This window comes from Hemitrygon akajei, chromosome 1, assembly GCF_048418815.1.
Source record: "Hemitrygon akajei chromosome 1, sHemAka1.3, whole genome shotgun sequence".
Taxonomy (NCBI): domain Eukaryota; kingdom Metazoa; phylum Chordata; class Chondrichthyes; order Myliobatiformes; family Dasyatidae; genus Hemitrygon; species Hemitrygon akajei.
Window position 1 is genome coordinate 208,894,476 of NC_133124.1, and position 25,608 is coordinate 208,920,083.

Here is a 25,608-nt window from a genome sequence, read left to right on the forward strand (position 1 = left end):
CAAATGGAAAACCATGATCTTCTACGTTATATGACCTGGCACATAATAATGATGATGAATGTATCCAACTCTACCAACCTCCCTGGCAGTGCATGCTATGTACTTCCCATTTTCTGTGTAAAGAAAAAACCTGCCTGTGACACCCCCTCCCCACCCCGTCCTATAATCAGCTTAAAAGTATGTCTGGGACACTGCAGATCATCAAGATCCTTTATTCCCACCTAAGACAGCAAACTGTGTCTTGACTTAACTTTCATTTATTCAAACCGACATTTTCTTCAGTCCTTCGCTGAAGGTTCAGTCTTGATTTCCATACTCGTCACTAGAATGGGAGTCACGTGTCTTTGTTGCAGGATCAGGATTCTACCCAATAAGACACAGTTGCCACAAGGACAACTATGAATTATAACCATGGCAAAGAGGGATTAGCTGTGCACGTCAGCGAAGACCTCTTGGTTTCATTGGCTTTCATACAGACATAAGAATTATGATGATACAGTCAGAGAAAATGTGGCACTTTGCCATTACATCCAAATAGTTTGGCAGTCACTGATGATCACCAAGTACTATGTCCTTTACAAGCTTGTAATACATGTTCTTCGTCACGTTGTTTTCACATTTCTAAAAGATCATCTTGAAATATCATTTTTTAGATAAGTCATTTCAGGGTATTTAAAAAAAATAGGATGTCTTATTGCACCAAGTTCAAAGTTCAAAGTAAATTTATAATCAGAGTCCATATATGTCACCATCTACCCCTGAGATTTATTTTCCTGTGGGCATACTCAGCAAATCTATAGAATAGTAACTGTAACAGGATCAGTGAAAGATCAACCAGAGTGCAGAAGACAACAAACTCTGCAAATGCAAATATAAATAAATAGCAATAAGAGATAATGAGATAAAGACTCCTTAAAAGGAGATCATTGGTTGGGGGAACATCTCAACGGATGGGCAAATGAGTCATAGAGAGGTACAACACAGAAACAGGGCCTTCAGCCCATCTAGTCCATGCCAAAACCATTTTGCTACCCCCTTTCGTTCAAGAGCCTGATGGTTGAGGGGTAGTAACTGTTCCTGAACCTGGTGGTGTGAATCCTGAGGCTCTTGTACCTTCTATCTGATGGCAGCAGCGAGAAAAGGGCATGGCCTGGGTGGTGGGAGTCTCCAATGATGGATGCTGCTTTCTTACAACAGTGTTTCATGTAGATATGCTCAATGGTTGGGAGGGCTTTACCTGTGATGAACTGGGCTGAATCCACTACCTTTCCATTCAAAGGCATTAGTGTTTCCATAGCAGGCTGTGCTGCAGCCAGTCAATACACTCTCCTCTACAAATCTATAGAAGTTTGTCAGAGTTTTTGATGACATGCCAAATCTCCACAGACTTCACAGCAAGTCAGAATCAGGTTTATTATACCGGCACATGATGTGAAATTTGTTAACAGCAGCAGTTCAATGCAATACATAATCTAGCAGAGAGAGAGAAAAAAATACTAAATAAAATAAAACATAATAATAAATAAACAATTACATATGTTGAAAATTTATTTAAAATATCCAAAAACAGAAATACTGTATGTTAAAAAAGTGAGGTAGTGTCCAAAGCTTCCAAGTCCATTTAGGAATAGCTGTATATGGACAGGAAAGGAATGGAGGGTTATGGGCTGAGTGCTGATCGGTGGGACTAGGTGAGAGTAAGCGTTCGGCATGGACTAGAAGGGCCAAGATGGCCTGGTTTCTGTGCTATAATTGTTATATGGTTATATGTGGAATCAGATGACAGAGGGGAAGAAGCTGCATCTGAATCGCTGAGTGTGTGCCTTCAGACTTCTGTACCTCCTCTCTGATGCTAACAGTGAGAAAAGGGCATGCCCTGGGTGCTGGAGGTCCTTAATAATGGACGCTGCCTTTCTGAGACACCGCTCCCTAAAGATGTCCTGGGTACTTTGTAGGCTAGTGCCCAAGATGGAGCTGACTAGATTTACAACCTTCTGCAGCTTCTTTTGGTCCTGTGCAGTAGCCCCTCCACACCAGACAGTGATGCAGCCTATCAGAATGCTCTCCACAGTACAGCTATGGAAGTTTTTGAGTGTATTTGTTGACATGCCAAATTGCTTCAAACTCCTAATAAAGTATAGCCACTGTCTTGTCTTCTTTATGACTACATCAATGTGTTGGGACCAGGTTAGATCCTCAGAGATCTTGACACTACCCAGGAACTTGAAACTGCTCACTCTCTCCACTTCTGATCCCTCTATGAGGATTGGTATGTGTTCCTTCGTCTTACCCTTCCTAAAGTCAACAATCAGCCCTTTTGTCTTACTGAAGTTGAGTGCCAGATTGTTGCTGCAGCACCACTCGACTAGTTAGCATATCTCACTCCTGTATGCCCTCTCGGCACCACCTAAGATTCTACCAACAATAGTTGTATCATCACCAAATTTGTAGATGGCATTTGAGATATGTCTAGCCACACAGTCATGTGTATACAGAGAGTAGAGCAGTGGGCTAAGCACACACCCCTGAGGTGCACCAGTGTTGATAGTCAGCGAAGAGGATATGTTATCACCAATTCACATAGACTGTGGTCTTCCAGTTAGGACGCCGAGGATCCAATTACAGAGGGAGGTACAGAGGCCCAGGTTCTGCAACTTCTCAATCAGGATTGTGTGAATGATGGTGTTAAATGCTGAGCTATAGTCGATGATCAGCAACCTGGCATAGGTGTTTGTGTGTCTAGGTGATCTAAAGCCGTGTGAAGAGCCCTGGAGATTGCATCTGCCGTTGACCTATTGTGGCGATAGGCAAATTGCAATGGGTCCAGGTCCTTGCTGAGGCAGGAGTTCAGTCTAATCATAACCAACCTCTCAAAGCATTTCTTCCCTGTCGATGTGAGTGTTACCGAGTGATAGTCATTAAGGCAGCTCACATTATTCTTCTTTGGCACTGGTATAATTGTTGCCTTTTTAAAGCAAGTGGAAACTTCTGCCCGTAGCAGTGAGAGGCTGAAAATGTCCTTGAATACTCCCACTAGTCGGTCGGCACAGGTTTTCAGAGCCTTACCAGGTACTCCATCAGGACCTTCCACCTTGCAAGGGTTCACTCTCTTTAAAGACAGTCTAACATCAGCCTCTGAGACAGAGATCAGAGGGTCATAAGATGCAGCAGGGATCGTCACAGCTGTAGTTGTGTTCTCCCTTTCAAAGCAGACATAGAAGGCGTTGAGTTCATCTGTTAGTGAAGCATCATTCATACCACTGGGTTTTCGCTTTATAGGAAGAGTAGAGGCGTTACCATGCTTTCTTCATGATTGCATTTACATCCTGGGTCCAGAATCACATTCACACAACATGAAGAGTAGTTATTATACTCATAATAAACCTTTATCTATTTGTCCAAAGTACCTTGAAAAGAATGATTCACTAAATAAGCACTGTCCTTCAGTTATCACTCCAGATTGCTTTCCCACTCAGTGAGTGAAGTTCTTTGCTAACTATAATAGGTGACCTGGCAGAGTTGAATAAACACCTTCAAAATGCATCACATTTTATAAGTCTTTGTGAAATCTTTCTTATGCAAAATGTTTGAAAAGAAAGTTGCTTCCTTCCAAACTTTGGAGGCAGAAGAAAATGCAGATGCTAGAATCTGGAACAAAAAAAATCAAACTTCTGGATGAACCCAACAGATGAAAGGTCAAAATACATTTATTATCAAAGTATGTATAAATTATACAGCCTTGTGATTCATCTCCTAACAGTTAGCCGTGAAAAAAAAACCCATACTGTATAAGCAAAAGACCATCAAACACCTAATGTGCCGAGAAAAAAAACACATCATGCAGACAATATATGCAAGCAAATAGTGTTCTGATCCAAAGTCCACAAACAGAGTCTCATAGATCAACCCAGAGCTGAGTTGGCTATCCCTCACCTTGGGCCCTGACACCCTGGGCTTTTCGCTCTGGCGTGGTGCCTAAATAGACATCAGGTAGCGTCTGTAGAAAGAAATGGGCAGTCAACATTTCAGGTCAAGAACCTTCATCTGAACTGTAGGAGTAGAGGGTTAATAGCCTTTCTCCTGTCACTCTTTTCGATCCACATGAAGCTTTTCAACCTGAATGCCATGAAGAGCGCTGGCAATATCGGAAGCCAAGTGAGGAGGAAAGACAGACTCTGATGTAGAGCCGATGATGAGAATTTATTTGTAATTATTAGAACAGAACATCGGTGACTCAGCCAAGCAAAACCGCGAGACGTAACATTCTCAAAAGAAGGACCCTGTGATTAGTGCTAATTTGGCATCTACTTAAATAATACAAGTTACACAGAAACCCCGAGCCTACCTAAATAACGTTAGTAAGCTTAAACAGATGCACTGGGAGACCACATTACAAAGAGCAAGTTGCACGACAGCAGACACAATCTCAATGGCTCTCCACACGGCTTTAGACCACCTGGACAGCACAAGCACCTACGTCAGGATGCTGTTCATCGACTAAAGCTTAGCATTTAATACCATCATTCCCACAATCCTGATTGAGAAGTTGCAGAACCTGGGCCTCTGTACCTCCCTCTGCAACTGGATCCTTGACTTCCTAACCAGAAGACCACAATCTGTGGGGATTGGTGATAACGTATCCTCCTCGCTGATGATCAACACTGGCGCACATCAGGGGTGTGTGCTTAACCCACTGCTCTACTCTATGTGTACACATGTCTGTGTGTCTAGGTGTAGCTCAACTACCATCTACAAATTTGCTGACGATACAACCATTATTAGTAGAATCTCAGGTGGTGACGAGAGGGCATACAGGAGTGAGATATGCCAAATAGTGGAATGATGCCGCAGCAACAACCTGGCACTCGATGTCAGTAAGATGAAAGAGCTGATTGTGGACTTCAGGAAGGGTAAGATGAAGGAACACATACCAATCCTCAAAGAGGGATCAGAAGTGGAGAGAGTGAGCAGCTTCAAGTTCCTGGGTGTCCAGATCTCTCCGAGGATCTAACCTGGTCCCAACACATCCATGGAGTTATAAAGAAGGCAAGACAGAGGCTATACTTTATTAGGAGATTGAAGAGATTTGGAACGTCAACAAATACACTCAAAAACTTGTATAGTTGTACTGTGAGAGCATTCTGACAGGTTGCATCACTGTCTGGTATGGAGGGGCTACTGCATAGGACCGAAAAAAGCTGCAGAAGGTTGTACATCTAGTCAGCTCCATCTTGGGTACTAGCCTACAAAGTATCCAGGACATCTTTAGGGAACGGTATCTCAGAAAGGCAGCATCCATTATTAAGGACCTCCAGACCCAGGGCATGCCCTTTTCTCACTGTTACCGTCAGGTAGGAGATACAGAAGCCTGAAGACACACACTCAGCGATTCAGGAACAGCTTCTTCCCCTCTGCCATCCGATTCCTAAATGGACTTTGAAGCTTTGGACACTACCTCACTTTTTTTTAACTATACAGTATTTCTGTTTTTGCACGTTTTTTAAAAATCTATTCAATATACGTAATTGATTTACTTGTTTATTTTTGTATTATTATTATTATTTTATTTATTATTTTCTTCTCGCTGCTAGATTACGTCTTACATTGAACTGCTGCTGTTAACAAATTTCACGTCAGATACCAGTGATAATAAACCTGATTCAGATTCTGATTCTGAGAAGAACACAAGGAACTCTGAATAATTGAAGAATCTTGTTAAGCAACAATTAATCATTTCAAGTACTCTAAAAACCTCAGAGTCCAATGCTGTCTGGAGGCCGGAGCTCGTTACACTGAAATATCAATTGTCCATTTCCCTCTACAAACACTGCCTGACCCACTGAGTTCCTCCAGCAGTTTGTTTTTTAGTCCATCTTAACCTTGCCTGATTTGGATGAAGAGAAGTTGAAGGGTTAATCCTGTCTCTTTCTCCACAGATGCTGCCTGATCTACTGAGTATTTCCAATATTTTACTTTGTTTTTATGCCATTTTCATTTGCCCATAGGGTCATCGTCATAGACACAATCCCTACAATATATTATAGCAGAGTAACCTGGTGCAATGATTTTTCATGAACACCAACCCTTTACCATTTCACGTTCCCCCCCCCCCCCCCCCACTGATCCCACTGCTTTCTCCTCACCCACCACCGTGCTCCCAGCCCTCCCCCATCCCTCGTGCTCCTCATCTCCTTCTTTTCAGGTCTACTTCTGCAAGAATCTGTTTGAGGATTGACGCAGGTTATAGAAGCAGACTCAAAGCACTGAAATTGTTTTAGCTGCATCATGACATGAGCGATATACTGGGAGCACTGAAGCATTAGATGACTTAAACAAGTCACCTTCCTTCAGCTGTAGCTCCAGCCACCTCGTATGTGAACAAGAAGGTTACATTCCTGAGCTGCACCGAACTAACCTCGGTTATTGGGATTAGGCAGTAATGGTGGTCATGGTGCTAGATTACTGACCTGCTATGAGTTCCGATCTGTGTTACTCATCAAACACAGATTGGAATTGGAATTCAACAAACAAGGCACATGAAACATTGTGGAGGTGTTTAAGGCAGAGCTTGATAAGATTCTTGATAGTCTGGGCATGAAGGGATATGGGGAGAAGGCAGGAGATTGAAGCTGAGAGGGAAAATGGATCAGCCATGATGAAATGGTGGAGCAAACGATGGGCCAAATGGCCTAATTCTGCTCCTATATCATATGGTCTTATGAAACAGGATCTACCAGAGAGTTCTTCAAAACCACTAAGAACAAAATGGTGGTGCGGTAGTACACCAGTTTGCATAACACTGTTACAGAGCCAGCAACCAGGATTCAATTCTGCTGATGTCTGGAAGGAGTTTGTACGTTCTCCATGTGACCACATGGGTTTCCTCCCTCATTCCAAAAACATCCCGGTTAGTAGCTTAATTTGTCACACGTGTGTAATTGGGCAGCACAAGCTTAGAAGGGCTTGTTACTGTGCTGTATCTCTAAATAAATATAAATAACAAATAAATAAAGAGAAGTCATTAACCCCATGCAGTCTGGCCAGCAGGGGAATTCCAATCACACTGATAGCAACCGAGAATAAGGAATAAATAATTGAATGTCAACATCAGCCCAAGAGCAAGCACATATATATACAGAAGATTAATTGATCAACGTAGTGTTCTACAATTGACACATTTTACGAACATGACTGTGTCACATTTTTGTTCAATGGTTCAATGGTTCCAATTAATATCAGAGAATGTATGTAGTGTAAAACTTGAAATTCTTAATCTTTGCAGACATCTACAAAACAGATTCTTCCTTGCATTTAAAACCTTCCAGGTATATCACTCTCTCATTTCTCTTTGTCTGTTTTGTTTCTGTTGGGCAAAAATATTGGGAATCAAAGCCAGAGGCGAGCACAGGTACATATGACAATGTTGAAGGAATTGCTTCTTCCCTTCTGCCAACAGATTTCTGAATGGACAATGAACCCATGCACAATACCTCACTATTTCCTTATTTCTTCCTTAGCTCTTTTTTTCCACTACTTATTTAATTATATGTGGTTGGCATCCGTCTGTCTCGAGGGACACTGGGTGATGAACATCATCATCACAAGCTGGGTGTGGAGATCCTGAGATGCCCAGTCCTCAAGATCCCCCTCTCAGCCTCATCAGTGTAGTCCAAAGGAAAATTTATGAAGCAATACGTTTGGCACCAGCTTGGCTGCAGGAGCTGCCAGAAGGACGTTCAGTGATGTCGAGCCACCTTAGGAGCTCCACTCTGGGTCTGCTGCCTGGGTTTATTCCTGCAGTTTCATCTCGCCCGAGGCTGCCCACAAGGCAGTGGGGGCTATTTACCCACAGCTGGGGATCTGGTTCACCAGGGCATATCCACACACCGGTGGACCTGTGTGCTACGTGTGCAGGGGCCAGACCTCCTCCCTATCCTCTAGTTTAGCCTGAGTCCAAAAGGAGTTCAGTTTCCGTGTGTCAACAGTGAGAAGGCACTACATGAGTCTTGCTGTTACACATTCAGCTCTGCTTTTCGCAAGACTGCTAGCCAGCGGCAAAAGCTGAAAGTGAGAGCAACAAGCACTGCCCCTTATATATATTTTTTCTTATTATTGTAATTTATAGTTTGTTTTTATGTATTGCAATGTACAGCTGCGAAAAGTGACAAATTTCATTACATGTCATTATGTTTTATGACTTCAAAGCATTAAACAAATACAACGGAAGACACAGGAGTCCAAAATGTGAGCCTAGCTTCGAGTTTACTTTAAGTGAGGTGCACACGTATCACGTGGTAGGGTGATGACATATGCAATTCACATATTTATACATATAACCCATAATTGATTATTTAAACAAATAAAAATGTTTAATCAAACTATATATATGTACAAGATAACTCAAATATTACTGAAGTATTAAATGCACAACACATATGCCAGTGAAATTAAGCCAGATTCTGAATTAAACCAGATTCTGATTCTGATATACACACACACACACACAAGTAGAATGAAAAAACATACATGCAGCAGCACAGGCAGGTGCTATCGTATAAACAGAAAGACATAAATTGCACACAGTATTTACAAGAAAAAGCACATTTAGGGCAAAAAACAGCAAAGCCTTTTTCAGTGCAAAGTTAATTTGGAGTTTCTCTCAAGAAGCAAAAAGTCTGCAGATGCTGGATATCTAAAAGCAGGAAATTTCGATTTAGGTTTATAGATTCAGCTTAGTAACAGGCTCTTCCAGCTAAACAAGCCCAGACTGTCCATTATACCCATGTGACTAATTAACCTGATAACTTGTACTGTACGTCTTTGGAAGTTGATGGAAACCGAAACACCCAGAGAAAACCCACATGCTTATAGCAAGAATGTACAAGCACCTTACAGACAGCGTCCAGCAAACCTGATTCACTGGTGCTGTAATAGCATTATTTATAGTTTTAAGATTATTCTAAATGTGGTTTCCCAGTGGAGTTCCACAGCTTGGGTTTAAGGAAATGGATGATGTACATTTCAGATGTGCCTTAGCTTTGTTTCCTGCCTGGTTCAGGATGTCAGTAGCCAGTATCAGTTGCTCACTCCGCATGAAATCCTGGAAATATTAGCTCTGTTTCTCTCTCTATGGATGCTGTCTGGCCTGCAGAGTCATTTCCAATTGCATGGGACAATTTCCCATATCCAATTACCTTATCAAAAATAGTGTTCTCATCCCACCTTCAGTCCAATAAACATAGAAACTTTGGTCGGTTGGGTATTAAATTTAGCTACTATTGAAATTACAGTTTGGCTTATATCCAGAACTGTGTGTCGATCAAGTCACACTGTTTCTTATGTATTGTTAAAGAAAGTTTGCTAAAGTGAATAATTGATTTAAAATTAAATAATAGCTTTTTCCCCCATTTTTTTCCACACAGGTTCCTTTTTCCCAGCATACAAACCGCCAGAGATTATCTTCAAAATAACATTTTGGCTCGGCTATTTCAACAGCTGCATAAACCCAATTATATATCCTTCTTCAAATCGAGAATTTAAAAAGGCATTCCAGAATATTCTGAAAGGCCAGTGTGGGCACAGAACACGTTCGTCCTTGGTTGATGTGTCAGTGAGCAACCACGGCAAGGAAGGGGACAAGGATATGAGACGTTTTTCCCTGGGATCCCAGGAAACTTTCTACAAGGTCTCAAAGTCGGACAGGGTGTGCGAATGGAAGTACTTTTTGGATCATGGATCAAGCTGTAAATGCAATCCAAACTGTCGCCATCTGGATGGAGAAGGTGGCTCAAATATATGTTCCTGTTGCACTGTCTCCAACCACAGCACAGCGAGTATGAAACTGCACACTGACTCCATTGGCGATGATGGGGATCCTGTTTAAACGAGGAGCCCTCGATGGAACAACGACCCACACTGAGCATTGTTTCCACACACACTGAAAAATTGCATCTCAAGACTTATCCAAATGTGCTTATTTCCATGTCTGAACAAATGTGATAAATTTTGAAACAATATTAAAGAATTTCCAAGTTATTTATTCAATCCATTCCCGACAAGGACAGGATCTCCTGTCTGTTGTATAACACCCTGGGAGAGACTTCACAACCTCAGACAATTCTTCACTTGTACACAAATCTACTTGAAGCATGAACAAGCTCTGCTCGCTCAGTTGCAATCTTGAACAATTCATCAATTGCATGCAGGTTTACTTGGAATGTGGATCCATTATACTTAATTTAAGTGATGTGTTTCTAACACCAGTTCTAAATATTAGCATATACATAAATTCATTTCTTTAAAAAGTACTACAAAAAATTCCCAGTTCTTATCTCAACTATGAAGTGAAATCTTACTATGTTCAATGAATGTGAAATCCCTCCTACCAGAGGAGGAGGTACTTAGAGAGAAAGGATATCTTTCCATGTTACATGGCCAAAATAAGCATCCAATTGCAATGGCGGTTTTATTGCCCATAATGCTCTGCGACAATAAACCTGCGCTATACATTCAACTTGACAGTTGTAAGAATTGAAGCAATATCACAGTATTTTGCTTGGAAATAAAGTAATCTTTATTTTATTCACCCCAGTTCACTGTTTTTACAAAATCGGCCAGTTAGTTATTTTTAGTTTTAAGTTTATTCTAAATGTGGTTTCCCAATGGAAGTTTTACAGCTTGGGTTTAAGGAAATGGATGATGCACATTTCAGATGTGCCTCAGATTAGTTTCCTGCCTGGTTCAGGATGACAGTAGCCAGTATAAGTTACTCATTAGTAATTTCAGCAAATCTCTCGTTAAGAGGAGAGCTTTTTTGCCATTCCTCCCCTCTCTATCAATATAAGGCTGACAAGAGTCCGAGGAAACAAAAACAGTATTATACAACCTAGTCCCAGTCATGGGCTAATTTGTAAATGATACCTGTTAAGAACATATGAAATTAGAGAGTAAGATTAGTGAAAGCAGGTGATGAATGGTCAGTGTGGACTCTATGGGCCAAATGAACTGTACATCTTGATGACTCTATGATCCTGACAGGCCATAACAGGCAGCAAATTGCAGGCTGACTCCCAACTTCTGTTGAAGTTGGCTGCCAATTTTACACTCAGTTAAGCTTCTCTTACACTCAAGTTATTTGAAAAACTATTAAAATTGATGTAAATCATTGGAAAGAATTTTCATTTAAACATCGGTATTTTTGTAGCACTTAATTAATTTAAAAGTAAAATAAAGAAATAAGTAATTTATTCTTTCTGATCTCCATCTATGAGTGAATAATGATTCAAATCCTGGTCTAGATCTCACTGGTATACAAGCAGAGAGAGGTTTCCTGGTATAACACTATGGGCTGCAAACAAGAGAGGGAATTGAACTGAACTGACTTTATTTCTTACATCCTTCACAAACATGAGGAGTAAAAATCTTTACATAACGTCTCCATCTAAATGTGCAATGTGCAATCATAGTAATTTATAATAAATAGAACAATCATTGTAAGATAGAAATACACTCAAATCAACGTGTGTTAATCAGTCAGATGGTCTGGTGGAAGAAGCTGTCACGGAGACTGTTGGTCCTGGCTTTTATGCTGCGGTACCGTTTCCTGGATGGTAGCAGCTGGAACAGTTTGTGGTTGGGGTGACTCAGGTCCCCAATGATCCTTCAGGCCCTTTTCTCAAAACTATCTTTGTAAATGTCCTAAATCATGGGAAGTTTACAACTACAGATGCACTGTGCTGCCCGCACCACTCTCTGCAGAGTCCTGCGATTAAGGGAGGTACAATTCCCATACCAGGCAGTAATGCAGCCAGTTAGGATGCTCTCAATTGTGCCCCTGTAGAAAATTCTTAGGATTTGGGGGCCCATACCAAACTTCCTCAACCACCTGAGGTGAAAGAGGCACTGTTGTGCCATTTTTAACCACACAGCTGGTGTATACAGACCACGTGAGATCCTCAGTGATGTGGATGCCGAGGAACTTAAAGCACTTCCTTTTGACCTCCGGTTGGGTCCAACAATAGTGGAGAATGACCCAATGCCTGCCACTTGTCACATCCCAGATATTGGGTGAATCCAATTAACCCGGAGACTCAACCTGTTGGGGAGCTGCTGGTTGCCAGTGGTTCTTTGAAAGTGTCTAGCCAGATCCATCATATCTGTGCACAGATGTTCTAAATCACTCTGCTTCTCTAGTTACTCTCCTTGCTGTCTGAGTGTACAAATCTGGAGTGGTGATCTTGAGGCTTTAGCTCTTCGACGGTGCCGCGAAGAGAGGCTTCAGTCAGAGAAGGCAAAACGAAAGAAAAGCTCAAGGCTAAGTTTTTCTTTCTTCCTTCCTTCCTTTATATCTTCTCAGCTAGGATAGTGGAGATGCCAGGCAGGATAGTTGATTGCTCCTCTTGCAGGATGAGGGAAGGCAGAGAGACGTCCAGTGTCCCTGATGACTACAATTGTGAGAAGCGCATCCTGCTGCAGCTCCTAACAATCCATGTTAAGGAGTTGGAGCTGGAACTGGATAAACTCCGGATCATTCAGGACACTGAGGGGCATGATAGATAGGACATATAGAGAAGCAGTTACACCCAAGGTGCAGGACACAGCAAGCTGGGTGACAGTCAGGAAGGGGAAAGCGATTCAGGAGCCATTGCAGGGTAGGGATCGAAAGGTTGAGCATGGTGCGACTGATGTCCTGAGCTGCCTATATTTCAATGCTTGAAGTATCATAAGAAAGGCAGATGATAGTGCTGAAGATGAGGTAACTGTTTTACAAACAGAGGCAATGTGTAGTGAGGAGATGCTGTTGATAGGGCAAAATTGTAGTCAACAGGATGGGTTGCAACATAAAAGGCGGACAAAATCAAAAAGGGTGAATACAGACCTGAAGGTCTTATATCTGAATGTGTGCAGTACACAGAATTAAGGTAGATGAACCTGCAGTACCTGCAGATTAGCAGGTGTGATATTGTAGGCATCTCTAAATCATGGCTAAAAAAAGAATCATGGGAGTTTAATGTCCAAGGATACACATTGTATCGAAAGGACAGACAGGAAGGCAGAGGGGCAGATTGCTCTTTTGGTAAAAAATGAAATCAAATCATTAGAAAGAGGTGACATAGGGTTGGAAGATGTGGAATCATTGTGGATAGAGCTATAGAATTGTAAGGGTAAAAAGACCCTGATGGGAGTTGTATACAGACACTCCAAACAGCAGTAAGGATGTGGCCTTCAAATTACAATGGGAGATAGGAAGTGCATACCAAAAGGGCAATGTTACAATAGGCATGGGCATGGGGGGGGGGGGGGGGGGGGGGGCTTCAATATGCAGGTAGATTGGGAAAATCAGGTTGTCGCTGGATTCCAGGAGGGGGGATTTCTAGAGTGCCTACGAGATGCTTTTTAGAGCAGCTTGAGGTTGAGCCCACTAGGGGATCAGCTATACCGGACTGGGTGTTGTGCAATGAGCCAGAATTGATTAGAGTTCTTGAAGTAAAAGAACCCTTAGGGGCATCTAATCATAATGCAATCAAATTCACCCTGAAATTTGAGAAGGAGAAGCTAAATTTAGATGTATCAGTATTACAGCAGATTACAGAGGCATGAGAGAGGAGCTGGCCAGAATTGATTGGAAAAGAACACTGGCAAGGATGATGGCAGAATAGCAATGGCTGGAATTTCTGGAAGCAATTCGGAAGGCATGGAATATACACATCCCAAAAAGGAAGAAATATACTCGAGGAAAGATGACACAACAGTGGCTAACAAGAGAAGGGAATGCCAACATAAGAGCATACAGGACAGATAATACAGCAAAAATTAGTGGGAAGTTAGAGGATTGGGAAGCTCTTAAAAACAAAGCAATGGCAACTAATAAAGTCATTAAGAAGGAAATGATGGAATATGAAAGTAAGCTAGCCAATAGTATTAAAAAGAATACCAACAGTTTCTTCAGATACATAAAGTGTAAATGAGAGATGAGAGTGGATATCAGACGACTGGAAAATGATGCTAGAGAGGTAGTAATGGGGGATAACGAATGGCGGACAAACTGAATAAGTATTTTGCATCAGTCTTCACTGCAAAACACAGTAGCAGTATGGTGGAAATTCCAGGTGTCAGAGGTCATGAAGTGTGTGAAGTTACCATAAGTAGAGAGAAGGGTCTTGGGAATCTGAAAGGTCTGAAGGTAGATAAGTCACCTGGACTAGATGATGTACACCATAAGGTTCTGTAAGGGGTGGCTGAAAAGATCAGGGAGGCATTAGTAATGATCTTTCAAGAATCTGGAATGGTTACGGAATACTGAAAAATTGAAAATGTCACTCCACTTTTAAAGAAGGGAAAGAGGCAGAAGAAAGGAAACTATAGACCAGTTAGTCTGACCTCAGTGGCTGGGAAGATGTTGGAGTCGATTACTAAGGATGAGGTCTCAGGGTACTTGGAGGCACCTGATAAAATAGGCCATAGTTAGCATGGTATCTTCAAGGGAAAATCTTGCCTGACAAATCTGTTGGAATTCTTTGAAGAAATAACAAGCAGGATGGACAAAGGAGAATTGGTTGATGTTGTGTACTAGGATTTTCAGAAGGTCTTTGACAAGGTACCACACATGAGGATGTTTAACAAACTACAAACCCATGGTGTTACAGAAAGATCCTATCATGGACAAAGCAGTGACTGATTGGCAGGAGGCAGGGATTGGGAATAAGGGGAGACTTTTCTGGTTGGCTGTCGGTAACCACTGGTGTCCAACAGGGGTTTGTGTTGGGAGCAATCCTTTATGAGGAAGTAGAGAGGCTTCAGATTAGGAGAATGGGCAAAGAAATGGGAGGTGGACTACATTGTCAGGAAGTGTATGGTCATGCACTTTGGTAGATGAGATAAAAAGGTTGACTATTTTCTAAATGGAGAGAAGATACAAAAAACTGAGGCACAAAGGGACTTGTGAGTCCTTGTGCAGGATTCATTAAAGGTTAATTTGATGGTTGAGTATGTGGCTAGGAAGGCAAATGCAATGTCAGCATTCATTTCAAGAGGACGAGAGCTTGAAAGCAAGGATGTAATGTTGAGGCTGTATAAGGCGCTGGTGAGGCCTCACTTAGAATATTGTGAGCAGTTTTGGGCCCCTTATTTTAGAAAGGATGTGCTAAAACTGGAGAAGGTTCAAAAGAAGTTTACTAAAATGATTCCAGGATTGAATGGCTTGTCATATGAAGAGCATTTCATGGCTCTGGGCCTGTATTCACTAGAATTCATAAGAATGTGGGGTGACCTCAATGAAACCTATCAAATGGTGAAAGGCCTTGATAAAGTAGATGTGGAGAGGATATTTCCTATGGTGGGACAGTCTAAGACCAGAGGACACAGCCTCTGAATAGAGGGGCATCCTTTTAGAATGGAGATGAGGAGGGATTTCTTTACCCAGAGAGTGGTGAATCTGTGGAATTCTTTGCCACAAGCAGCTGTGGAGGCCAAGTCAGATATTGATAGATTCTTGATTGGTCAGGGCATAAAGGGTTATGGAGAGAAGGCAGGAGATTAGGACTGAGAGGAAAATTGGATCAGCCCTGATGAAATGGCACAGCAGACTTGATGGGCCAAATAGCCTCATTCTGCTCCTATATCTTATAATCTTATATTCCCAGTTAAATACACCACACTATAAAAACACAACAGATAATTGACTTTGCCTAACGACTATGCTTCTTTATTAAATATGATTGATTCAAACAACTCAAAGGGATGTATGCTTAGCCCACTGCTCTACTCTCTACTCTCTCTACATCCATGACTATGTGGCTAGGCACAGCTCAAATGTCATCTGTACGTTTTCTGTCAATACAAATATTGTTGGCAGAAGATCAGATGGTGACGAGAGGGCATACAGGAGCAAGACGTATCAGCTATTTGAGTGGTACTGCAGCAACGTCTTTGCACTCAACATCAGCAAAACCAAAGAAATGATTGTGAGCTTCAGAAAAGGTAAGACAGGGGAACACACTCTAGTCCTCATAGAGGGGTCAGAAGTAGAAAGAGTGAGCAATTGCAAATCCCTGGGTGTCACACCACTGAAGAGCTATCCTGGACCAAATATATCCATAAGATGCTGAGACATAGAAGCAGAATTAGGCCATCTGGCCCATCAAGTCTGCTCCGCCATTCGATCATGGCTGATCCTTTTCTTCTATCTCCTCCTCAACCCCAGTTCCCAGCCTTCTCCCCGTAACCTTTGATGCCATGTCCAATCAAGAACCTATCGATCTCTGCCTCAAACACACCCAACAATCTGGCCTCTACAGCTGCACGTGGCAAAAAAATCCCAAATTCACCACCCTTTGGCTAAAGAAATTTCTCCGCGTCTCTGTTTTGAAAGGGCACCCCTCTATCCTGCAGCTGTGCCCCCTTGTCCTAGACTCTCCCAGCATGGGAAATATTCTTTCCACATCTACTTTGTCTAGGCCTTTCAACATTCGAAAAGTTTTAATGAGATCCCCCCTCATCCTTCTAAATTCCAGTGAGAACAGACTCAGAACCATCAAACGTTCCTCGTATGATAACCCTTTCATTCCTGGAATCATCCTTATGTACGTCCTCTGGACCCTTTCAAAATCCAGAACATCTCTACCAAGATAAGGGGCCCAAAATTGTTCACAATACTTAAGGTGAGGCCTCACCAGTGCCTTATAAAGCCTCAGCATCACATCATTGCTCTTGTATTCTGGACCTCTTAAAATTAATGCTAACATGGCATTTGCCTTCATCACCAATGACTCAACCTGCAAGTTAGCCTTCAGGGTGTTCTGCACAAGGACTCCCAAGTCCCTCTGCACCTCAGATGCCTTTATTTCCTTCCTGTTTTGAAAATAGTCCACACATTTATTTCTACTACCAAATTGCATGACCATGCATTTTCCAACATTGTATTTCATTTGCCACTTTCTTGCCCATTCTTCTAATCTGTCTAAGTCCTTCTGCCTCCTACCTGTTTCCTCAACACTACCTGCCCCTCCACCAATCTTCATATCATCTGCAAACTTGGCAACAAAGCCATCTATTCCATCACCTAAATCATTTATATACAACATAAAAAGAAGTGGTCCCAACACCAACCCCTGTGGAACACTACTAGTCACTGGCAGCCAACCAGAAAAGGATCCTTTTATTCCCATTCGCTGCCTCCTTCCAATCAGCCAATGCTCTAACCATGTTAGTAACTTTCCTGTAATACCATGGACTCTTAACTTGGTAAGCAGCCTCATGTGTGGCACCCTGTCAAAGGCCTTCTGAAAGTCCAAATATGCCACATCAACTGCATCCCTTTTATCTATCATTCTTGTAATCTCAAAGAATTCCAACAGGTTCGTCAGGCAGGATTTTCCCTGAAGGAAACCATGCTGACTTTGTACTGTCTTGTCCTGTGTCACCAGGTACTCCATCACCCCATCCCTAGCAATTGACTCCAACATCTTCCCAACCACTGAGGTCAGACTAGCTGGTCTATAATTTCCTTTCTGCTGCCTTCCTCGTTCTTAAAGAGTGGAGTAACATTTGCAATTTTCCTGTCCTCTGGCACCACACCAGAGTCCTATGATTTTTGAAAAATCATTTCTAATGCCATCACAGACTCTAACACTACCTCTTTTAGAACCCTAGTGTGCAGTTCCTGTGGTCCGGGTGACTTACGTTCTTTTAAGTCTTTCAGCTTTTTGAGCACCTTCTCTCTTGTAACAGTAACTGCATCCTCTTCTCTTCCCTCACACACTGCAACATCTGGCACACTGCTAGTGTCTTCCACTTTGAAGACTGATGCAAAATACTCATTTAGTTCATCAGCCATCGCCTTGTCCCCCGTTATTATTTTTCCTGCCTCATTTTCTAGCAGTCCTATATCCACTCTCATTTCTCTCTTATTTTTAACATACTTGAAAAAACGTTTACTTTGATATTATTTGGTAGCTTGCTTTCATCTTTTCTCTTCTAATGATTTTTTTAGTTGCTCTCTCTAGGTTTTTATCTGCCAAGTCATCCTGTTTCTACCCTCACCGGCGCGTGGCACAGGCAGCAATCCAGAAATTACTACCCTTCTCAGCTTTCTACCTAACTCTCTAAATTTTCTTTTCAGGACCTCATTGTGTTTCCTTCCAATGTCTTCGGTACCAATATGTACCAAGATATCTGGCTGCTTCCCTCCCTCTCCAAAATGTTGTGGACGCGATCTGAGACATCCCTGACCCTGGCACCTGGGTTGCAGCTACAGAGGCACATCAGTGGCTACATTTCATTAGGAGTCTGAGGAGATTTGGTATGTCACCAAAGACACTAGCAAATTTCTACAGATGTACTGCAGAGAGCATTCTCACTGGCTGCATGGTATACGGGGCAGTGGGGAGGGGGGGCTACTACACAGGATCAAAATAAGCTGCATAAGAGTTGTAAACTCAGTCAGCTCCATCATGGGCACTAGCTTCCATAGTATACAGGACATCTCCAAGAAGCAATGTCTCAGAAAGGGGACATTCATCGTTAAGCACCCCCATCACCCAGGTCATGCCTTGTTCTCATTGCTACCATCAGGAAGGAGGTACAGAAGCCCAAAGTCGCACACTCAATGATTCAGGAACAGCTTCTACCCCTCCACCATCCGATTTCTGAATGGATGTTGAACCCTTGAGCACTGCCTCAGTACTTTTTTTATTTCCATTAGTGCACTGCTTATTTAAAATACAGGTATCCCCTGCTTTACGAAAGCTCGCTTTACGACACTTCGCCTTTACGAAATACCTACATTAGTACCTGTTTTCGCTAACCAAAGGAAATCCGAAGAGGGTTTTCGCTTTTACACAATAAAGACGAAATGCGAAAATAGCGTTCAGCGTTTGTTTTACAGCGAGTCGTTACAGAGGCAGCGCCACCAAGCGCCTTCCCCGGGAACTACACTCAGCATCAAACTGCCATAGTTCAGAAAGGTGCCTATCTCGATGTATTTTGTGCATCCGTTAGCAAGATGTGTCCTAAGGTATCAGAAAAGCCTCAGAGAGCGCGTAAGGGTGTTACGCTTAGCGTAAAACTGGACATAATTAAGCTCTTCGATCGTGGTGAACGAAATAAAGACATTATACGTGCGTTGAACTTGCCTGCGTCCACCATTCGTACTATTTACACGCAGAGAGAACGAATCTTGAAAGCTGCCGATGTTACTATTGGTTCTGCTAGTAGCAAAGTGGTCTCTTTTAGTCAGCATCCAGTAATGGATAAAATGGAAAGTCTATAGCTTGACTGGATTGATGGGTGTAATAGCGATAGTCGTAAGTGAAACTACACTGTACATGCATTATTTCTACTTTATACAGGCTGTGTATTTATCAAATCATTCCTGCTTTTACTATACGTTAGTTTTATTTTAGGTTTCATGTGTTACTTGGTAAGTTATTTTTCGGGTCTGGGAACGCTCAAGAATTTTTCCCATATAAATTAATGGTAATTGATTCTTCGCTTTATGCCATTTCTGCTTACGAAATGTTTCGCTGAACACTCTACTTTCGGATAGCGGGGCAGACCTGTATATATTTACTGTAATTCAGTTTTTTTCTATTACTGTGTGTTGCATTGCACTGCTAGTGCAAAGACAATAAATTCCATGACAATAAATGCCAGTGATATTAAACCTGATTCTGATTCTGAAGCTTCACCACATAGTTTCAAGCAATCACTTAATTCTTAAGCTTCATTATTACCTTTCAGTTACTTGCCCAGTTCTGTAGTTTTACTTCCACAACTTCCAAAGCTCTCCACCTGTATTCATGTATTACCCACTCCTGATGAACCTGGTTCAATCTTGGCCAGCTCTTTTCTGAGTCGCTGACTCAGTGTCATCTCCATCTGTGGTTGGTCTGAGGCATCACTGCTGCTGGTCAACTTGGAAGGCAACTTCTTATACATTTCTTCACGTACATCCCAAACCTTATTTAGTTCCTTATTATACAGCCTTAATCCCAGTCGTTCTCCATACAAGTATGCACTGCCTTAATTTCTTCAAATTCCTACCAGAGCAATCCTATTATTTTAACCATTTGGTTTATAAATTATCAAAGTGTCAATATGAGATTTATAGAGAGACCTCCAGGAGTCAGGGTCAACCATGAACATTGCGTCCTAGCTTTCTAGATACGCAGACCAGGGCAGTAAAATATGGGGAGCTTTCTGTTGCCCGTGTAGCAAGCTCCCTTCTCCATGCATCTGATGAACCCAAACGAACAGCAGAGATTGATGCAGTCTGGTACCAGCTGTGTCGCAGGAGTTGCCCGTCAGCATTGAACTCAATGTAGGACTGCCTTAGGGTTTCCAGGTCCAGAGTTTTCCATCAGTTTACTCCCAAAGCCTTCCCCATGAGTAGGTATAGCTGCCAGACAGCGGAGGATTGAAATCAGAGTTCTCCTTCTCCTAGAAGAGATGTCAACCATCGTTGAAGAGCCTCATCTGCCTGAAGAGAATGCTTTCAACGCACCAGTGACCCAGCTTTGCTCCTTCTATCAGTAGGAACAGTTCTGCTGGGCTTAGTAGCTAAGCCACCCTGAAGGCCATGAGCTGGATAGGGTTGTCAGAGGCTACCTGAGGTGCACACCATTGGGAGCACTTAATAGGTAGCGGGAGCTTGTCTCCATTACCCCCCCCCCCCCCCCCGTCTATAACAATATTAAGGAACCTTTGAGATTTGTAATCTCTCAAATAGTACTTTTCCCACAAGATGTCAGGTCCCAAGCACCACCAGCTGCTTGTCCAGTCTTCTAGATGGTTCACCGTGGGATGGTCCACAGGACTGGAGAGCTGGCTCAGCTATATTCTCAATTGACACTGTCCAGGTGTCAAATACATAAACTTCCTTCACTATGCCCTTTTGTTCTGTGGTTTATAACATTTCTTCCAGCTCAACCTAATTCACGCTGAGATACATGACATTTCTATGGCTCCTACGCTTTGCTGCCTCATCCCGCTTTCCCAGGAATCCTAATGCTGATCCCTCTGAGGATACCCCTTCCTCCTACGGAATGGAACGTCGGAAACCTGGCAGCAAATGACCAGATGGTTGCCCAGAGACGTTAACTCCCTGTGAGCGCTCTGAGCTCCTGAGCAACAAGGTCCTGGCCCCCTGCCTCACTTTCTGTTAACAACATGATTTATTGTGCATCTGTGGCTAAATCCTTCTGGAGCTGAGTGTGTTTGCAGATGACATCCAAACTGGCAGCGTAACAGAAAGTGAAGAAGGTTGTTTAAGTTCAGGAGAATGATCCTGGGAATGAAAGGGTTAACGTGTGAGCATTTGGTGGCTGTGGGTCTGTACTCGCTGGAGTTTAGAAGAATGGGGTGGGGGGGGGGGGCTCATTGCGACCTATCAAATATTGAAAGGCCTAGATAGAGTGGTTGTGGAGAGGATGCTTCCTATTAAAACACATAAATGCTGGAGGAACTCAGCAGGCCAGGCAGCATATATGGAAAAGAACAAACAGTCGACGTTTCAATCCGAGACCCTTGATTAGTCCTGATGAAGTGTCTCGGACCGAAACATCAGTTATTTACTCTTTTCCTCTGATGCTGCCTGGCCTGTTAAGCTCCTCCAGCATTTCATGAGTAGTACTTTGATATCCAGCATCTGCAGGCTTTCTCTAGGATGTTCCCTATAGTGGAGGAGTCTAGGATTAGAGGGCACAACCTCAGAATCCTTTAGGACAGGGATAAAAAGGAACTTCTTTAGCCAGGGAATAGTGAATCTGTAGAATTTATTGCCACAGACAGATTGGGTGTATTTACTGCAAAGCAGAGGTCGATAGGTTCCTGATGACTAAGTGTGTCAAAGGCAGGAGAATACAGTTGAGACGGAAGATCGATCAGCCATGATGGAGTAGCAGGCAGACTTGATGGGCCAAATGGCCTGATTCTGCTACTATATCCTATGATGTTAAGATCTTATTACAACAGGATCTATACTAAGTGGGGCAAGGAATGAGCAAGGGAGTTAAACTTGGACAAGCTTGAGGTGTTGTATTTTGGTTACTCAAAGCAGGGCAAGACTCACACGGCAAAGAGTCGGGACACAGAGTCTGTTGTCGATTGGAAAGACAGAGGGGTAGGAGTAACACAGATAAATGGGTGGTGAAAGAGGAGTTTGACACACTTGCCTTCATCAGTCAGACATCTGAGGACAGGAGTTAGGACACGTATGAGTCACTGGTGACATCGCACATCGTGCGCTGTTCAGGATATCATAAGCTGGAAAAGGGTGCAGTAAAGATTCACAAGGACGTTACAGGGACTGCAGGTCTCGAGTTATAAAGAGAGGCTGAGGGTGACCTTGTAGAACTATATAAATCATCAGAATCAGGTTTAATAGCGCTGGCATATGTTGTGAACTTTGCCGTCACATTGCAATGCATAACAATAATAAAACTAAATTACAATAAGAAATACATATTTTTAAATTAAATTAAATGAGCAGTCCAAAAAAGAGGAAAATAAATTATATAATAATATTGATGTAGTTTACATAGGTTCATTGTCCATTCAGAAATCTGATAGCAGAGGGGAAGAAGCTGGTCCTAACACTTTGAAAGTGTGTCTTCAGGCCCTGTACCTCCTCCCTGATCAATCAAGGTGGAAGGGGAAAGATCTTAAAGGGACCTGGGGGTCAATTTTTTTCCGGAGAGTGGGGTGTATGTGGAACATGTAGCCAGAGGAAGCTGTAGAGGCAGGTGGGACTAGTACAATACCTAAAAGCAATTTGTACAGATGCATGGATAGGAAAGGTTTACAGGGATATGGGACCATCATAGGCAGATGGAACTAATTTGGACAGACATCTTGGTCAGCATGGAGGAGCTATGTCAAAGGGTTCGTTTTTGTTCTGTAACTGACTATGACTCTCTGACTCCGATATGTTAATCAGAGGTCGTACACTATCAATCCAAACCTACAGTGCTGTGCAAACGTTTTGGGCGTAGTACTATACTTGTCAATGTGGAGCAGAGAGCGAGTTTGTAAATCCGCCGGGTGCAAAGGATGGTGGGAATGGCGAGGGAGGACCGCGCGGAGAAGGAGTGCCGGGGGCAAGGGGTGTCGCATGTGCAGACACACGTTACAGAAAGTCTCTCTGGTGCTTCTCACTCCCTCCCCTCTCCCTATCCCTTTTCCCAACTATGATTCCCCCTCTCCCTGCCCCCTTCCCACTCTCAATCCACAATAGTGACCCATATCAGAATCATGTTTATCATTACTCACATATGTCATGAATTTTTTTTTTGTGGCAGTACATAAAATTACTATAGTAATGTGCAAAAATCTTAGATGCCCTGGATATACATGTGCCTAAGACTTTTGCACAGTTCTGTATATACCACTCTTGTAACTTCCATGTGCTCATCTGATTGAGGACAGATCCAACAAGACATAACAGGCCACCTGGGTGGTACCCATCCATAACCGTTCAGTCATTCTACCACACAATAGCAGCAGATTGTACCATCTAGAATGTGCTGCAGCAACTCACCAAAACTCCTTAGACAGCACCATCCAAATCCGCGACCTCCACCAGCTCGAAGGACAACAGCGACAAAAACGTGGGGAGTGCCATCGCCTGGAAGCTGCAACCCAAGCCACACACCATCCTGACTTGGAAAGATATTACCGTCACCGGGTCAAAATCCTAGAACTCTCTCCCTAACAGCATTGCGAGGACTGTATACCCACACCGTGAGGACTGCAGTTGTTCAAGGAGGCAGCTCACCACCACCTTCTCAAGGACAGTTATGGAAGAGCAATTGAATGTAAGTTCAGCCTGTAAAGCCGACATCTCGGGAATGTACTTACATAAAAGCAGATATATCAAAATGGCCGAGGGGGTTTTTCCATGAGCTCCAGATTCCTGCCGCAGTCCAAAGAAGGATCAGTTGCCAGGTTAATTGGTTGTTGTAAATTGTCCTGTGACTTTGGCTGGGATAAAATTAGAGGATTGCCGGATGGTGTGGACTGAAGGGCTGGAAGGGCCTATTCCACACTGTATCTCCATCAATAAATAAATAAATTTCTATTTCAGAGGGGCATTTTGGGACAGTAAAACAGAGAGAAGATAAACCTCCTTTCCCAAAGAGGAGCAACATCCACTTTGAATCCACCTTCACTCGCGGCCTTTTTGGCTGAGCTTTCCTGCACCTTGAGGTGCATCGGGCAGCAACCTTTGCCATTTCTTTAGCACTTCTGTCAGGTTTTTTTTACGAGGCCGATTCGCCAGCTCAGCACTCAACCCAGCTCAGAAGGAAAGCACGCAAGGAACCGGCTGGGTTTGAACCCGGGACCACTCAACTCAAAGTCCGATGCTGATGCCACTACGCCACCGGCCAGCTTTACAATTTGTTTTATCATTGCATAAAAATATTGCTTAAAAAATACTCGTTTGGGTTGCCCAAATCTTCTAAACAGAGCTATTTCTGTCATGTGAAAATTCCTCTGGAGCAATGCAAACATTGTATGTTCTTACAAACCATGTTACTTGTCACATCATTTTTGTAATAACACAGATCAAATTTTAACCATTTATCTCAGAACTTACCTTTCTTTGCCATTGTTTCAGATCTTTTGTTCTGTAGCTCCTGACAGTTAAAATCGCCCCCCATCTTGCAGTCCCCTTATCTGAACAGGAGACATGTAAATCCAGCTCTCACTCATGGGGAATTGGCTGTTCAGTTGTTTCCAAGTCAGTGAATTCCAGTTCCTCTTTAGTTGAAGAGTCGGGGAGACTGGAAAATATAGTGCAGAATCAGGCCCTTTAACTGATCAAGTCCATATCAACCACTAACCACCACATTGACATTTTAATTCTACATTAATCCAATTGTTATTCTCCCCTCATTCCCATCAAGCCCCTGCTGAGTATAAGACTCAGCTACAGTACTGTGCAAAAGTCTTAGACACATGTATATACCTAGGGTGCCTAAGACTTTTGCACAGTACTATATTTGTCAATGTGGAGCGGAGAGTGAGTTTGTAAATCTGGCAGGAGCAAAGGATGTTGGGAATGGTGAGGTTGGGGCACAGCGGAAGGGATGTGGGACAGGCGGAAGGAAAGGAGTGCCGGGGCGGGGTGATGCAGGTGCAGACATGCAGCGACCTGAGACAGCAGGCAAGTTCATTTGATTCCTAACAATTGGTTTATTGGTAATTACAGAATGTCTCTCTGCTACTTCCTCCTCCCTCACTTTTCCCTTCCCCTTTTCCCAACCATCATTCCCCTCTCATTGCCCCCTTCCCCCTCTCAGTCCACAATAGAGACCCATGTCAGAATCAGGTTTATCATCACTCACAAACGTCATGAAAATTGTGTACTTTTGCGGCAGCGATACAGTGCAATACATAAAATTACTTCTCAAGCCATCAGACTACCAACCTACTGCCTCTGCTGTGCCTATTGTCTTGTTTCTTATTTAGTAATGCCTGCACTGTTCTGTGTTCTTTATGCAGTACCGGGTAGGTCTGTAGTCTAGTGTAGCTTTTGTGTTGGTTTAGGTAGTTCAGTGTAGTTTTTGTATTGTTCATGTAGCACCATGGTCCTGAAAAAAGTTGTCTCGT

At 42.8% G+C, this 25,608-nt stretch overlaps 1 protein-coding gene across 2 annotated transcripts in view; it reads left to right on the forward strand.

Moving 5' to 3' along the window:
• The window catches only part of LOC140734856 (alpha-1A adrenergic receptor-like), a 40,108-nt gene extending 28,912 nt beyond the window's left edge, over window positions 1-11,196 (forward strand). The window contains exon 2 of one of the 2 annotated variants that reach the window (XM_073059462.1): window positions 9,423-11,196. In XM_073059462.1, the coding sequence (XP_072915563.1) occupies window positions 9,423-9,883 (461 nt within the window). In that variant the 3' untranslated portion in view covers window positions 9,884-11,196. The remainder of the gene's footprint in view (window positions 1-9,422) is intronic. The other variant, XM_073059471.1, reaches the window with a different exon arrangement.
• Window positions 11,197-25,608: the final 14,412 nt, after the last annotated feature.